Source organism: Limanda limanda, chromosome 20 (assembly GCF_963576545.1).
Source record: "Limanda limanda chromosome 20, fLimLim1.1, whole genome shotgun sequence".
Taxonomy (NCBI): domain Eukaryota; kingdom Metazoa; phylum Chordata; class Actinopteri; order Pleuronectiformes; family Pleuronectidae; genus Limanda; species Limanda limanda.
The window spans coordinates 13,713,241-13,730,631 of NC_083655.1; the positions used below are offsets into that span (position 1 = coordinate 13,713,241).

Sequence of the window (17,391 nt, forward strand, 5' to 3'; positions counted from 1 at the left end):
AAACCCAACTTGCACACACACACAGACAAATAGGCCATTTCACTTTTTCTTCCCTGCTCATGGAGTTTCGCCTTTCTCGTCCACACCCGGCGCTGTGCGCATGCGTCACCAGGTGGCCTCACACCGTTTTTATGGCCAGGTGCGACGATCCGGTCCAGGTGAGAACACAGTGGGTGTATACGTTTGGGACCGAAGGCTCCATGAGACAGACACATCAACGGATCGACTAAAAAAGACGAGGAAAAAAAACAATCCCAGCAGAGAAAGGCAGCAGAAGACAAAGAATGTCAATTATGGGCAAGATGGGGGACTGGCAGGTATGTGCTTCTTACTTTAAGACAAAGACACGCCTGAGAAAAAATCCAAGAAAACTGTCAAAGTGTCGAGTAGCTGTGGGATGAGGCACGGTGGATTGTTTTTAGTAAAGAGAGCTAGTACAGTGACTACACGCTCATATATTTGATGTTGAGATATTTGTTGTTTTTTCCAACTCCAATAATGATCCATCTGCTTGCTTCGCTCAGGATTTTGATCGCATGTTGTTGTAGCTTGAAAAAGTCTTCGTGTGTCTTTCAGACAGATCGTAATGTAAAGGGTGTGTTTTTAAAATCAACGAGAATTGTATAAAACCGACATAAAGTGGCTTAGATTGTGCAGCGTTTACTGAAACTCAAACCGTATTCACAACACTGCGCCGAGCCCTCGATGCGCACTGTAACTTTTCATAAATCTCCTTGTGCGTGCAGCTGTTACATGTCTCGTATCCATACGCAAACTTTGGGGAAAGTCTTATTCTTTATTAAGTTGCCTGTGCGTAATTGCAAACCTGGCCTTGCTCTGAGGGAGGTGTGTGTGTGTGTGTGTGTGGTATGGTGGGGGGGTTAAGAGACGACTTTTCCTCAAAACACTCGAGTTTCACTCCTTTACAAAAAAAAAACCTACAACCACCCCAGACACAGTTTCTAGAAGCGTGCATGGCTGTCATGGTCAGTATCATCGCTCCATTATCATTAATGACAACTGCGCGTAAAAATAGGGTGTTAGTACAAATGTTAATCCGGGGGCCAACGCCTTAAAGATGTGGCGACCTGTCTCCTGACCCACGACCCGCTGAGGTGAAGGCTCGGCCGGCGACAGTGGCCGAGACATGTCCCCCCCTCTAACCTAACCGGTATTTGAAGTGAAACAAGGCCATGTTGTTGTGTTAATTATTGACGTCCCCCCCACCTTATCTCCAAACCCATGCGCCCTTACATGTCGTCAATGGACCTGTAGAGCCGCTCCGAATTGCATGGTTCACCCCTTTTTAACATAACATTGAAAGAATGGCCTCTCAAGGTCCCCACTCTCAATGGGATTAAAATAACAGTTTGGGAATATTAGAAAAAGAAAAGAGAAGTACAGGTCGGTGTGTGGCAGGGGGAGCATTTGCATTTAGGTACAGTGTTTTCACATCAAGAGGACTAATCAATAAGACGCTGGTTGGTGCGTAAAAGGAGCGAATCAGTTGCCAAAAGTTCACAGGACAGACATTTGCTCCTTTAACAAAAATAACAAATAAAACAAATGTTCCTAAAGTGTAATTTCTGGGGTGGTGTGTGCTTTTCCTTACCCCCAGAAAGACATGCAAAATGATCATAAAACCGTCCCATGTGCAAGCAGGTCCCCATGCATGACAATACCCTGCACCCCTCCCCTTAACAAACACTGACACACACACACCACGGTGAACGGTATAGAAATTATGTCAAGTAATGCATGTGCTGCTTCGGTTTTTTTTTTTTTTTTACCTGTGCGGTGTCCATTGGTGTTGTGTGAGCAGACGAGGGGGGGGGGGGAGAGAAAAATCAAACGGCTGTTGATATGCTAATGAGGCCCTGTGCCAGCGTTATTACAGAGCTGCTCCAGCCCCATGTACTTCCACCATTAGAGGGAGACCTCAGAGCGCAAGACAGACAGCGAGCAACACACAGCTTCAATAAAAAGTAGTTTTTTTCTGAGCGGGGGAAGCACAATTCACTGACTGAAAACAAGGGCGATATAAGGCGATATACCCACACACTCTAAATACCAGCCACTTCTACAACCCATGAAAATGCTTTGGAAATTAACTGATAACATTAAATATGAAGATTGCGAGGTAAGGGGCTGCTTTTTTAAATTTTTTAAAAATTGTGTCATGCGATGTATCAAATATATATTTTTAAAACTTTACAAAGATAAATTATTTTATGGAAATGTCTTTATGTTTTTAGTCCACATATGTCATCCTTGTATAGTTGTGCTCAGGAGGAATAATCATTGTATTTTTATTAATTTTGTAAGATATTTCTTTTTTGTGTAGCCTGTTTGTATGTAGTCTAATAATATTTATAATGATAAGAACAAGTTTGTCAAATATTTTAGTTGCATGAATAAATTCGTGCCACTATTTTATTTCTATTTGAATTCACATTACACATACCTACAAGTATTAAATGACACGTGAAATCATTGCTTGTCATATTTAATTAAAACATATATATATATATTTTTTAATTTCATTGACAGCACTAAGCGCTAACACGGTCTGCTTTATTTATTGCGTAAATTGCACGGGCATTTACCCTTCACTTTTAATATCCGTGCAATTTGAGCTGCTTGGATTTTTTTGCGTGCAGCTTTCTTTGCTTGTGTGTCTGTGTGTGTGTGTGGTGTGTGTGCATACACTGAATGGCTGTTGTTGTGGGCGCAAAGTTGTGCAGCAATATCGGGGACTTGTTTGGGGAGTGGAGAAGCCAGTCCGACGTGTTTTCGGCCGTGCGTCCAGTCCTGGGAGGGATAGAGACGGCCGGGTGCAGGGAAACAAAAAGCTCGGCGCCTAAGCGATTGTGCCAGTTAGCAGGCGAAAGTGTCGTCCCGGTTGTGTCAAAAATAAAAAAAAACAGAACAAAATCGTCAATCGAAGCCGGTCCCCAGCCGGTGTTTGGTCATTTTTTAAAACGTGTGATTAGAGCAAGAAGCCCAGTTGGAGCTGTTACAGTCGTGCGTAAAAGTTGGTTCGAGCGCCGGATCCGGGCGGCCCTAAAGACAGACAGACTTTTAGGAATATTTTATTTTTGTTCTCCCTTTCTCCGTCTTTCCGGGTCAAAGTTAAAAAGTTAGCCTCTGTGAGAAGGCACCGGTGGATTGACTCGGTAGGGGAGAGAGAGGAGACCCGTGGAGGACAGCTCTCTGTCGGAGTCTGAGGTGGAAAACAAAGGGATGAGCGGTGGATACGAGCCGGCTGCAGTGCCCGTGTATGTGTCTGCTGGGTTTTTCACCCAGTTCAGAGGTGCACAATTGTTCTCTTCCCCTGCCTTCTCCTTGCCCTGGCTTGCCGTCCACCTCCCTCTATTCCCCTTGTCTTTATTTCACTTTTTTGCGCTTTGGCCCTGGGACCCCCTTTTTAAAAAAGCCCCCCTCCTCTTCCTTCTCCTCCTTCCTCACTCTCTGATTCGCCAGACGAGAGTGAATATCCCTCTTTTTTTGTCTCGCTCTCTCTTCACTCCCTCCACACTCTCTCTCTCGCTCACTCCCTCTTTCTCTCTCTCCCTCCCCATCTCTGATTAGATATACTGATTCCTCCTTTCAATGGACGTCATTTAAGCTCAGACTCCTGCCTCGAGTTGCGTCCTGCGCCTCATCCACTCTCAACCCGGTCTTTTCCCCTGTTGTTGTTATCGTTATTAAGTATTCCTGTGATATTAATAGCCATGAGCGCGTTCCATTAGGAGTCCGAGAAGGGGAGACGAAGAAGCGGCTCTTTTCGCTAATATGAGCGCAAGCGAGGGGACGGCAGCACTGTGATAGAAGCCAGGAGAGCGACGAGGAGAAGAGGGGTGTTTCTTTTTTTCACCGAGAGAAACTTTTCGACCTAAAAAAGCCACAAAGACGCCACCGAATATCTGCATTTTTTATAGCTCTGGATGAAGGGCAGCGGGGATCTAACCATTTCTTTCTGATGGATTATCGTCCTGCTACTGGTGCACATATCTGATCGCCGGGGCCATTGTGGTCTTGCAGGAAAGAAGGAGAAGTCTTTTTCGGGGGCAAAAATATCGATATTTTTCTTCCTGGTTTGCTGGTTATTCCACTTTTGCTCGCCCCGACTCCAAATAGTGTCTTTTTCGACCCATTATCCTTTGCTTGAGTCGCACTAAATCCTTTGAGATGTTGGTGCACAGTTTTTCCGCGATGGTAAGTTGCTGGAGCCTCACCGCGTCACATACTTGGGGGTATTGTTTGTCTAGTCTATCAGATTTTTTTGTTGTATAATAATAATATTTATTAAATTTTTACCCCTCCAGGTGATTCATGTTTTGCAAAGCTTGCACGCGTAAAGCCCGCGGGACATATTGTAAAAAAAAAAAAAGTGATATGATGCAAATTCATTTGAAGACATTTTACCTCCGGAATTTCTGTTTCATTTAACTTTTTTGAAACGTATTATCAAATCATTTAATTCACAGAAAAAAAAACAAATGTGGACGTGTAGCGGTTGTGTGGACAGGTTGTGTGTTTTTGTTAAAAATTGGAGTTAAATGTATAAATTGGTCGAATTCCTGTCATCCACTCGGGCCATGTCTGATAATGCCCTGACACCAGCCCGCAGAACATCCAGTAAAAACAAAGAGGACAAACACGCACGTTTACGCTGAGTCTTTTTTGTGTGTTTTAAATGTGTTCACGCTGAAATCAACCTTCCTCTCCGTGTGCTTCTCTGCCAGGATCGTCACGACGGCTCCAGCAATGGGACAGCCAGGCTACCTCAGCTGGGCGGTGTGGGCCAGAGTCCCTACACCAGCGCGCCGCCGCTCTCCCACACGCCGAACTCGGACTTCCAGCCCCCGTACTTCCCCCCGCCCTACCAGCCCATCTACCCGCAGTCTCAGGACCCTTACTCGCACGTCAACGACCCCTACTCCCTGAACTCGCTGCACGCCCAGCAGCAGCCGCAGCACCCGGGCTGGCCGGGCCAGCGGCAGGCCCAGGAGAGCGGCCTGCTCCACCAGCACCGCGGCCTGCCGCACCAGCTGTGCCGGGACTACCGCAGGGAAGTGCTGCTGCCGTCCGGCCACGGACTCGACTCGGGACTGTCGGACTCTATCTCTATCCATGGAATACCTCACTCTTTAGAAGACGTTCAGGTGAGACAGCGTGTCCCTGCTGGGTTGTGACCTAAAACATTAATAAAACGTGGTGTTGGTGTTAATATAAGGAACAGTTGAGCTCTACTATAATTTTTGATCTATCTTGTTAGAATTACAACGAGTATTGATGGTGATGTTTTTACGTTATTCTCTTTTGATTATTATTACTCCTCTCAGAAACATCCTACATTTGATGTGTTAATGGATTTAATATAAAAAAATATGTAAAAAATGTTATAAAACAGTTTTCATTGTATTACTAGTCTTATAAATGACATACATTCAATTATTATTATTAATTAGTCAGGTTCGGGCTCATTGTACTTCTTAATGCGGCCATTTTTCACTGCCTGAAAAATCAGCATGACAAAAAAATATTCAGAGCTCTGTAATAATATTTTAAACAGATCTTTTTTGAATCGCTGTTAAAGCCAGATCCAATCTTGTGTTGTTCAGTATAATAACTCAAATTAAATGAAATGGATTTTTAAAAGAAACACAACAACACACACTGTACGCCTGTGATTTAACAAGGGCTTCTTCGTGTCTTCTGACTTTATTTAATTTCTCACTTTATAATAATATCGGGATGGCCGTGCTGCCTGCACCACTCAACCAGAATTGAGTTTAGGTCGATTCGCAAAAAGATGCACGATAACACGGTCAATAATAATAATAATTATAATAATTATCATCCTTATTGGGATCATTCCTCCCAATTTTTTTAAATCAGAAACAAACACCGATAATCCTCTAATTAGTTCATAGGCCTTTAATAGGCTGCGCCGCCGTAATTACTATCCAATCTAGATTAGAAGTTTCCCTGTGAGTGGAGCCAATATGAGGGCGGAATTAGGTCAGGATTATGGGGCGACACGGCGTCGTTATTTAAGTCTGCAGTTTGTGATCTGTCGGAAACGCGTCCATCAGTGGGAAAATAAAGACAAATAAAAAGCAAGTGAAAACACTCCTGGACAATAATAACAGGAATGGGCCTCCAGAGCCTCCGTGCTGGCTGATCGTGCCCGTGGCTTTTGTTCGTGCATGCACACAGATTTTTATTGCCCCCTTTCCTTTTGTGTGCTAAAATTGTCCATCTTCTTTTTTTTGCATTTGTGTCGCAGCCTGTTGAGGATCAAGGAATTCACATCCCCGACCAGACTGTAATTAAAAAAGGTAAGCGCTTTCCTCCGAGATAGCATGCATGTTGCAGGCTGGACGCACACACATGCACACAGACGTACACACACACACGCGCACCATGCACCATTTCTGCTTGAGAGGACTCAATGCAATGCAATGTAACGCCTGACTGATCCTAATATGCAGTAGCCTATTTTTCATTACATGGTTTCCAAGTGCATCAAACTGGCTGCACCTATTTTTTTTTTTTCTTCTTCGTCTCTCCACCACCTCTCGCTGATGGAATTTACTGTCAGCGTTTCAGAGCAGGCGTGGAGATGAGTATAGAGCTGGTGGGCTTTGTGGGGGCCCGTGGTGTTGATGGTCAAAGACGCACGGAGCTATATAGACGATCCTGGCACTCGGAGCGGTGCACGCAGGCCAATATAGAGCTGGAAATCACTGCATGGTCAAATTTAAAATGGAAGTTGGTGCCGCTGGATGAAGCCTTATGCTGTCATTTAGAGGGAATTCAAAAATTCGTCCTCCGACATGGTTCCCAACGTCTCCAAATGTGATTTTCATACTTACAGCACTCTGGTGAAGCTTCCTTGGATTATATTGCTTCATTTCGACTTATTTGCTGTCAAACAATTATTGGTACAGTACCAGGAGGAGGCCTGTTTCCATGGTCAAGTTCTAAAGCGCATTGTCAGGTCAAATTAGAGCTCACAAGATCAGACATGGAGCTGAAATTTCGTTCTTTTTTTGGTCTTTATTTCCGTCACAGCCCCCCCTCGCTCCATTCTTCATCTTTTTGGAGTCTGCCTATCTGCGCATCGACGTGATAATTGGCTTCTTATATTAGTAATCTCAAGAGTTCGTTTAGCTCCTATTGTCTCTATTAGGCTCCCCTGAGCCATTAATGTCACAAGTGATCTATCCAAAAAGGCGCACGGTCGGTCCCCCTTTGTTACTGCAACACCAAAAAACGGTGGAAAGCCCAGTAGTGTGCTACCACCACCACCACCACCACCACCACCACACCCACCCACTCAAGCAACCAACCAAGCCCATGTGAAATGAAATCACACACGGGCCGATGCGTGGTGCTGTGCTGGAGACCGAGGATCTGTGTCACAATTGGCACCGTTTTGCCAAATCTCTCGGTTGAGTCGAGGCATGGTGTGACGCACGCTAATACTACTGATAATAATATTAATAATAATTTTCTCCCTCTTATCCTATGTTCTAAAATACGGTGCCTGTTGGGATCGCACAGGCCCGGGGGGGTCTTGCTGTTTGAGAGTTGTTTGCGCAAAAACATTGGCCAGTGTATTTTAATGTTGAAGGAACATGAATGGAAATATTGGACATTTGTATAGTTGAACGAAAATTGTGGCAACTAGTAATGATTCTATGCACAAGAATATTATCCAATTATTATTATTGTTATTATTCTCGTTATTAATATGATTACATGTTGTTGCTGAAAGTGTACACATGTGGTGCTAAACTCCAAAATCCAAGGCCTAAATCCACCGGTCTCATTTAGTTAAGGCTCTGCATTGCATGAAATTCACTGAGCACGCTCTCTCTCTCTTTCTCTCCCCCCTCCATCCCTGTCCTTTCTTACTACCCCCCCTCCCACCCTTCCTTTCTTTCTTTCTCCCCTGGCTCTCCATAGGTCCAGTGTCTTTATCCAAGCACAACAACATCTCCTCCATCCCCGTAAACAAGGACGGTCTCTTCGGCGGGGTGGTGAACCCCAACGAGGTGTTCTGCTCGGTACCGGGCCGCCTCTCCCTGCTCAGCTCCACGTCGAAGTACAAGGTCACGGTGGCCGAGGTGCAGAGGCGCCTCTCGCCGCCCGAGTGCCTCAACGCCTCCCTGCTGGGCGGGGTTCTGAGGAGGTGAGTGTGAAGTGGAGGGCTGCAAAAAAAAAAAAAAAATGAAAATACCTACCTGTGCGTGTGTGTACGTGCGTGCGAGTGCGTTCGAGCTCTCTCACTCTATACGCCAATCCATTCTTTCTGTGAGCATGCATCTGCCTCTCTCTCTCTCTCTCTCTCTCTCTCTCTCCTCTGTACCAAGAATAATTAAAATCGACCAACCATGACACCTAGCTCCTGCATTTAAAGCAGGAGGGGTCTGTTAAATTCCCTATTAACTTACCCATGCTCTCTCTCTCTCTCTCTTTCTCTCTCTCTCTCGCCCTCCCTCTCTAAATTAATGTAGGCCTAGTCTGTTTCAACCTCAGCTCTATAGGCCCAGTGAAGGCATTACGCATGAAAACATTGGTCTCTAGTGAACTGTCGAGTGAAGTGCTGCAGACACGCAGCCCTGCCTATTAAGTAGGGTTTTATTTATTCATTTTCTACAGTATTTGTCTGCTGCAGAAAGAAGGGCTGCACGGGGCTCTTTTATAGTGTTATATCGCTATCGTTTGTATATCATGGATGTGGAGGAGAGTATATAAGGCCATGCAGCCTAACTTAGCCCATGCAGTCACTCTTAATTAGTGCATACAAGGAGCTATGGGTTTCATATGATGCACATAAGCACTATGCATCCAAGTAAAAAATATCTGGCAATGCATAAGTGACTTTTCGCTTGTGCACAATTTTTGCCTGTTCACAAATGCAGGACTGCAATACATTATATAGGCCATTTCAAACATGCATATAAAGCCATATATTTGGAGGGCAGCGTGCATCTTTGCAGAATGAAGAACATATCCATCCTCAAAATGAATGCCCACTCAGAGAAAGAGTCATCCACTACAATGAATTTCTGCTTTGTTCCTCTGTCACAGGGCCAAGTCTAAGAATGGAGGAAGATCCTTAAGGGAGAAGCTGGACAAAATCGGCTTGAATCTACCTGCGGGCAGACGCAAGGCAGCCAACGTCACCTTGCTGACGTCACTAGTCGAGGGTAAGTCGGGTGTTGCCGTAAATCACGTTCCCACTCTCGCTGCTCCCGCGATACCAGGTGCTCGCGAACTGGGAATGTTTCTCTCGCTCCCTCTCTCCTTCTCTCCCTCTCGTTCTTTCTCTGTGTTTTAAATCAGCATATGCGCTCATCCGTGTAATGTGGACCGACTTTGCCTCGCAAGTAATAAACCATGAAGGATGTGTGTGTGTGTATGTCTGTGTGAGAGAGAGTGTGTGTGTGGAGAGAGAGGGAGAGAGAGAGTGGGAGACAAGAAGAGAGAGAGAAAGAGAGAGAGAGAAGGGGGGAACGGTGCTGGTAATTCTTGTGGCTCTGCAGCGTTTGGCCCTCGCTCGCAGGAGCGCACTTGCAGGTCCACGGCTGGCCTAGTTTACACGCTGGATGAGTTTGTGTTGAAGTCCAGTTAATTATTGAGTGCTGCTTGTTTATTGGGCACCGCTGAGCTGCTGCACCTCACGGATGAAGAAGTCGATTGATTTATTAACCCTGCATTGTTTCAAACATTAATACAGCCGCGGCCACGGCGACAGTCGCGCGCATGGGGCTGATGTTTTCTAATGGTGACTTAATTCTTCCGTTAATAGCTTCTGCCCCCCCCCCCCCCCTCCCTCCCTCCACGCATTTGGGTTTCTCAGTGAAGATTTTTTTTGTTGCATGCAAATGGAGTGGCTCTGACCTATGGGGAGCTATATGTTTTGGGGACTATTAAAGAATAAATGAGTCCGTTATGGTTGCGCGGAAGGAGATGCCTTTTTACGCGTGTGGATAAATCCATTTCGCTCGCAGAGTTGAACCTTATTATTCAGTGCGGTGGTATTTGGTGCGCTGTGGGTTTGCGAAAGGTGAGAGCCCGTGACGGTTCATTGGTCCCTGTTAATCATTATTACAGACGAGGGCCCGGATGCAATATTCATTGTGCGCCGCAGAAATTTGGTGCTGTATTTGTAATGAGCCATGGAGAAATGTATGATTGTGAGTAATAAGCGGCTGGTGGCAGATAGGGGGAGAGAGAGAGAGAGGGGTGGGGAGAGGGGGGTATTGAAGGCAGTCGGTCATTTAGCGAAGATCCACTGTGTTTTCTGCAGAGCTGTCATTGTTTATGGTCCCCTCCATTTTATGGAAAACGAGTTTACTGGACTTGAGCTTTTGATGCTAATTGGCGCATGCGTTCTTCCGGAGCACGGGGCTTATGGACAGGAAGCCCCGCAGTCAAACTCAACTGCTTCAGGAAATTAAAACCAAAGACTTTGGGGGGAGAAGTAAAAAAAAAAAACGAGCTCAGACTGAAACCTGCAGTGATTCTCATAGCTGAAGTATGTGCAGGAGGAAACGTGAGATTTAGACATAGCCCTTTAAAATTGCATGTCCCTGTGATCTGCTGGACTTCCAATAATGCGCAGGGCATTGGTAATCAATGACATGGTGTTAAGCACGATGCCTGTGTCTATATTTCATATCCACTTATTGTGTCTCCTCCACACTAAAGCGTTCTCACGGTATGGAGGAGGGAAGGGGGGGCTTGACGCGTATTGACAGCTCGCAGGGGCTGCTTTATTATTATTATTAGTATTATTATTATGGGCTATTATTGTTCTCATCATCATTAATGTTGTTATGGAGGCACAGGTGCCACAACCCCGCTGTCTGCACGCGTGAACACAAGTGGAAGCTCTGCTCACATCAGATTAATCAAGTGTGGGTGCGAGGAGTGTGAACTGGCCCCTGGATTTGATGTGGCCACATTAAATAAGCACAAACAACATTCAATCTAATATTTTTTTTCTTCCTCTTCCCTTTTCTCAGGCGAGGCGGTGCATCTTGCCAGGGATTTTGGTTATGTATGCGAGACCGAGTTTCCATCCAAGGCAGTAGCTGAATATGTAAACCGTCAGCATTCCGACCCAAACGAACAAGTCCAAAGAAAAAACATGCTATTGGCCACAAAGTAAGTGCTATTATCACATTTCACTCAGTGTTGCACCGAAATGCACCCCCCCACCCCACCCCACCCCCTGTCTGTGCATGCCCAGTGTGTGTGTCTTGTTTACAGTTTGCAAACACACACGCACGCACGCATACACGCGCACACACACACACACATCTCTGCAGCTAAATGTGGAGCAGCATTAACTGTGTTGCACATACATTTTTCAAATTTTCAATTTAAAAAAGTTTATTTTAAACGTTTATTCCCTCTTCACGTGTTTGTTTTTAGCATTTATTTATATATTTATAATAATTAATCATTTTAATCATAAAGTAAAATATATATCTATGTACATTATTATTTACGAACCTAATATTAATTAATACACGTTGTTTTAGACACACACACACACACACACACATACAGTTTATGTGTTCTTACTTAGATTCTGATACATAGTGTCGCCTGTCAATTAATTTGATTAGGAACCTCACACACACACACACACACACACACACACACACACACACACACACACACACACACACACACACACACACACACACACACACACACACACACACTTGACATATCTCTTAATTACGTATTCCATTACGTTCTCCTTTTTTAAATGTATTTCATTGATACAATATGATCAATTAATGACGATAATAAAAACACACAAAACACATTAGTGCACTTGAGTGTATACCCCGCTGCGTGCACGCGCGTCCAATGGGGTTTCTCTCCGCTCGTCCACGCGCACAGCAGCGCTGTTGTTTGCCCTGTGATTTCAGTGACACTGACAGATCGCTGGTCCTCATCCAGCGCTGCCATTGGACATGTTTTTTTCCCCCTTCACGCATTTACTTGAAACATGGGAAAGTCCTTTGCGCGGGACACAGATAAGCGCAGCGGCCTGCGTTTAATATTGATGACGGGCCGCCATAATCAAACAGCTGTCAGCTATAACCGCTTATTACAGAGCGTTATTAAGATACCCATGAAATAGCCCAGCCCATGAATCTATTTTACATGGACTCACAGGGGAATACATTTAAGTAATATGGGCTATAAGTTCCATGAAAGGAAATGTCTTTTGAACGAATAAACGCATGAATTAATGTTTTTTTTCAGACTGTTTTGATATTGTTTCTTTCTACACTGAAACAAAATATTCCCCTTGCCTTCATAAGATTTGTTTGGCCCTGAATTTATATATATTATAAAAGTAAAACTCCCTGCCAATGAGCTGAGAGTATTTCGATTTTTCCCAAAGTTTTATTTTTTAGACTAAGAAGAAGAATTTTATTAGATTAATAGATTTAGTTTTGCTTAAAAAAAAATTACACTAAGGATTTAAAGCCACCTGCAGACATGAGTGACTTTCTGGTCCTTTCATGTTTTATCATTTTTTTTATCGGGACATTAAAGTCCAAGCAGGGATTTGCGTAAAACGATATCATGGGGTGGCACGTAAATTGCGTGCCACTGCTGCAGGACACGTCTGTGTGCATTGGAGTCGTGGCTGAAGATGGGGGGGGTTTTGCCCACGGGCCTGACACTCTCTCTCTCCCTCTGTTACAGGCAAGTCTGCAAGGAGTTCACGGACCTGCTGTCCCAGGACCGCACGCCGCTGGGGAACTCACGGCCGCAGCCCATCCTCGAACCGGGAATCCAGAGCTGCTTGACCCACTTCAGTCTAATCTCGCACGGTTTTGGGACCCCGGCGCTGTGCGCGGCCATCACGGCCCTGCAGAACTATCTGACCGAGGCTATCAAAGCCATGGACAAAATGTACCTCAACAACAACCCAAACAGTCACGATAACGGCACTAAAGGCGGAGACAAAGACGAGAAGCACAGAAAGTGATGTTTCCATGCATCCCGCCTCCAATTGAGGGCCAAATCCCCCCCCCTCGGGCCCCTGCTTCCACACCGGCCCTCACCCCCTCCGCCTCGGCCTCGGCCTGGCCCCCACCCATCCAATATAAATATTATAAATACCTTATAAATACTATTGATAAAAGTTAATTGTGCCACTTCCTGATCTTGCGTGGTTTTACATGTTTTTTTTTTTGTTGGTTTTGTTTTTACATCCCAAACTTTGGATCCACCGAGGAAATGACGCAAGTATTTTCAGCTTCTTCCAACACCTGAACCACATGAAATGATATTTAAAAAAAAGAAAAGAAAGGAAAAGAAAAGAAAAAAGGAGGCTGCAGAGGATGAGCTCCGGGGCAGAGGGAGGAAAAAAAAAAGGTGTAGGCCCACAGCCTCAGCCAGAGGACTTTTTATGTACTCCCTCCACCTCCACCTTTTTTTATGAGCTGCAGCGAATGGACTGAAATCCAGCGACCCCTCTCTATCTCCATTTTGCGATTGTGACGAGAGAAAAAAACAACACACCGAAGCTAAAAGAGGATGAATTCTTATCAGTATTGTGAATAATAAACTTGAAAAACAACGAGAAATTCCACAGAGCTCCCTGTCATGACTTCAGTTGTAGACTCTCACACACTCTTCTCTCTAACTCTCTCTCCAAGCGACCAACTTGAACTTTTTTGAATTTCAACACGATTCGCGGTTATATAAGGGAATCAGTGTTCATGTATGTATATATTTATTTATGTGTAATTTAATGGGAATTGTAAATATGGTGCGTCTGTTTAAACTTCTTTTTTTTTATTTATCTGGTGCCTCCTGTTTTAGTGGGTTTTTGAATATTCGGTTAGTTCTTCATGTGAATTTATGGTTTTTAGAAAACAAGAAGTTTTGGGGGATATTTTTTTTCATTTTATTTCTCTGGGATATTTCAATTCAGCCCTCTTGTAGCATGTTGAGGCGACATTGAAGCAAGTGAACAAATTTAATAGAAATAAACTTCCATTTCTCTCTCTATATATCATCTTTATTTTTTGCAGTTTTTAATTTGAGACAGAGCATAAGTGAGACCCTGAGGAAAACTGTTTTTTTCTTCGTGTGAGTGTGTGTGTGTGGAATGTGTGTGTGTTTCTATTTTCGTTTTTATACAAGCTTTTATGTGTTGTGCCAATCAGAATACGTTTCACCCCTTGTTCTCTCCTTGAAGCACCATAAAAGCAATAAATGGAATATTGTCTCTTTTTTTTAGATAAAAAAATTGTTGGAAGACACTCAAAAAACATTTTTTTTGGGGACCACCTGATATCCTGTTATGTCCGATAATGTCCAAAAATTGGAGGCGGTTTTAGCTGTATTGTATAGACATGTGCTGGCAATAGTTCCCATGCCTGTCAATGTATTATAGTCCTTTGTTGCCCTGGAAAAAATAAATATTTGATACGCTTCATCTCGATTTTTATTCATATCTCTAAATTTTTTATTCACTTGCTTGATAGCCTGGGTGTTTTTTTTTTCTTCTTCTTTTTTTTGGTCTTTGCTATTTTTTTCTCCCCATTCTGAACGGCTACAGTAATTGAGCTTAAGTCTCCCCTGACAATTGCTCCTTGCAATAAGCAGCTGAACTCATTGTTTCCCTCAAGTATAAAAAAAAAAAAAAATTCTTACTTGAAACTCCCTAGTTCAGAGCACAGGATCTCATGCAGGCCAAGTGGCTCACAACAATGGATATATTCCCGTTTGAAGTGTGCAGCACCACCCCTCCAGCTAAAACCCTCTGAGATGTATATAGGCCTGGTGCGCGATGTTTGGATGTTGCAGGGCTATATTTGGCACCACCGGTTTATTCTTCGCTGGAGTCTTATTCAAAGACGAGCATCAAATATTTGTTAGGCTGTGTTGTGTTCGCCTCTCGGTGTAATCAATGAACAATCAGTGTGCTAGAGATGTGTTTTGGTGATATAATCACAATACTTTCATAACTAAGCTCCTCTAACTGCGATTTAATTTCGATGTGTTTGGCTGAGTGAGTCGATAACTGTGGCTGTAATGGCAACACAAAAACAAAAAAAATCTGATGCTGGTCTCTCCTGTTGTTTTTTTTCTTTTTCTCTTCTTTCTTTCTCCTCTTGTATTTCGTGAGCTGCAGAGACTGGAGCGTTGGTTGCATAACATTTGATTGTGTATCGATGGCGTGGCACCTATATAGCTCGGGAATCAATGTCGTCTGGAGCATGAATCAGGCGAGTGATGTGCAGAGATGCATCTTGTGTGTGGATGTTTTTTCCCTTTTTCCTATTTCACTGTCTGGTAACCATGCAGCTTAAAAAAAAAAATAAAATACTGTAACACCGGGGAGATATGGAGCTGGACGACCCCTCCTCCCTCATCTCCCTCACCCATATTTGTTATCTGCACAATTCCTCCCCTCTCCCCCCCACCACCACCTCTCCTCTCCCCTGGTTTTAATTCTGAAGCGCTTGTTTTGCAGCAGGGTGAATGAAACCTAACTGTACATGTCCTTGGCATAATTGCGATGCACGGTGCTGGAGCAGGTGAAGCGCAGCATTGTCTGTCAGGGCCCCTGTTTTTGTTGGCTCGGGCCTCAGATTGTGTGTGTGGGATCCTGTCCTCGGGCACAATAGCTCACTCATAAAAAAAAAGGGGGAGAGCGAGAGACGACTATACCCCGGCTGCTCCTGCTGTGGTGGATGCGTGTTGGTGGTGGAGGTTGGGAGGGGGGGAGAGAAAAGCATAAATAGTCACTTTAAGGGGAAAAACAATCGTATTAAAGCAGCATTCATTGGTATTAGCGAGAAGGGAAGCCCTTCACGTGCAGTATCATTAATGCTAATGTTATTTAATAAATGCATCAGAGCTTCGTCTTTGGTTGAATGGGAACAGGTTTTTACGCATTAGAAATAGTGCTATCTGCAACAATGGTGTGTGCCATATTTGTGCGCATTATCAGTATGAGATGAGGCGGGATGCGTAAAAAGGCCTGTAATTGTGTCTTTCTGCGTGCGTAACGGCACCGGAGTGTTAAAGAAACTGCAAATCCTATTGTCTTGCGATTGCTTTATTGTTTCCACCGATACCAGTTAATAATTAGCATTTGTTTTTATTACAGAAAAAAATGGGACGTGGAGCAGGTAGAGCTGGTTTCTCGTGATTGCTGCCTCAAAGCGAAAGTCATTTGGAACAAAAGTCTGAAATAAGAAGAGCCAGTCAGCTGAATTTGGTTAATTCAATCCTGCTTGACTCCAACTCAAGCTATTACAGTGGCTCCCCTGTATTATAGTTAATAATTATTATTATAAATGTGAGGTATGTTGTTGTCGAACGATGTGGAAAATAAAAGATACAGGCCTGGAGAGGTGGAAATGATAAATTACGTGTGACTAAGCGTAAAAATGCAAGGAGGTGATGATCGTGACGGATGACGTGGGTTCATGTGGAGATACATCTTTATTTTTCCTTCTTTATGTTTAATGGTACTGCTTACTTGATGCCATATTTGTCTGCTGGTAGACAGCTGTGTGTGTTGGTCCAGATCAAAAGCTGCACCATCGAATAACCCGATTTAAATAAATGCTGTGTGTTTCTGTTGGATCCATTCAAAGGATAAATGGGTGTTCGCGTGCCAATACCCACAAACATATTTATTTATTGTTCACGCCGGTCGCATTCTACTCAACACTGTCTGTCGGTCATGCAAAGCAACTTTTTTTTTTTTCATCCGCAACCAGCTGCACGTCACTGCTGCGCTCATCAGTCCTCTTTATACGAATGCGCTCCCCCCCCCACCCATTCCACTTTTACGCGCTAGCAGCCATGTTTGTGGTCAGAAAGTGTTTAGCTGATGCTGCTGAGATCACTGCTCCTCGGTGGAAGGAGTGTCTGCCTCGGCCTAATTACCCCGTAGCACCACCACCGCCACTACAGCAGTCTGCACTGTAGCGCTGGGAGGCAATGCTGTGGAGCTGCTCGCCTGCAGAAGATATAGGGCAACCACGAGGCACAGATTTTTCCTTTTTTTTTTTTTTTTTTGCACTAGTACTGCCACAAATGTTATATTGGCATGATCGGAATTTGATTTAAGCCCAGCCCTGACATTTAGACAGAGGGGTGGGATGGAGATTGGAGTGCTTGTTTAAAGATGAAGAAGAAAAAGAGAAATATCTGTGCAGAGGATCAGTGTCCACAATATGCTGGCAACTTTTCTCCTCATTAATGGCGGAGAGGTGTCTCGATGGACTAAACACGTTGATGCTCTTGAAGAACTGGGAGAAAATAACTCTTAAATGATAGGAGCCAGATGGCCGCTTCCATCGACAG

At 44.1% G+C, this 17,391-nt stretch overlaps 1 protein-coding gene across 4 annotated transcripts; it reads left to right on the forward strand.

The window, feature by feature from the left end:
- The first annotated feature begins 284 nt into the window (after positions 1 to 284).
- On the forward strand, positions 285 to 13,045 carry tfap2a (transcription factor AP-2 alpha). 4 transcript variants are annotated; one of them, XM_061094062.1, is made up of 7 exons: positions 285 to 317; positions 4,749 to 5,168; positions 6,296 to 6,347; positions 7,981 to 8,206; positions 9,109 to 9,227; positions 11,049 to 11,190; positions 12,760 to 13,045. In XM_061094062.1, the coding sequence occupies exons 1-7, from the start codon at positions 285 to 287 to the stop codon at positions 13,043 to 13,045; spliced, it is 1,278 nt and encodes a 425-aa protein (XP_060950045.1). The 4 variants fall into 4 exon arrangements, with proteins under 4 accessions (XP_060950045.1, XP_060950044.1, XP_060950048.1 ...); XM_061094061.1 differs by lacking the exon at positions 285 to 317 and adding an exon at positions 2,090 to 2,140; XM_061094065.1 differs by lacking the exon at positions 285 to 317 and adding an exon at positions 4,192 to 4,218 and having other exon boundaries at positions 4,749 to 5,180; positions 6,305 to 6,347; positions 7,987 to 8,206.
- The last annotated feature ends 4,346 nt before the right edge of the window (positions 13,046 to 17,391 follow it).

Excerpts from the sequence above, each read along its gene's own strand:
- tfap2a (XM_061094061.1), top strand. The coding sequence starts at position 2,090 with ATGAAAATGCTTTGGAAATTAACTGATAACATTAAATATGAAGATTGC. Across the intron at positions 5,169-6,295 it reads ACTCTTTAGAAGACGTTCAG|CCTGTTGAGGATCAAGGAAT; the intron begins GTGAGACAGCGT and ends TTTGTGTCGCAG. Across the intron at positions 11,191-12,759 it reads AACATGCTATTGGCCACAAA|GCAAGTCTGCAAGGAGTTCA; the intron begins GTAAGTGCTATT and ends CCTCTGTTACAG.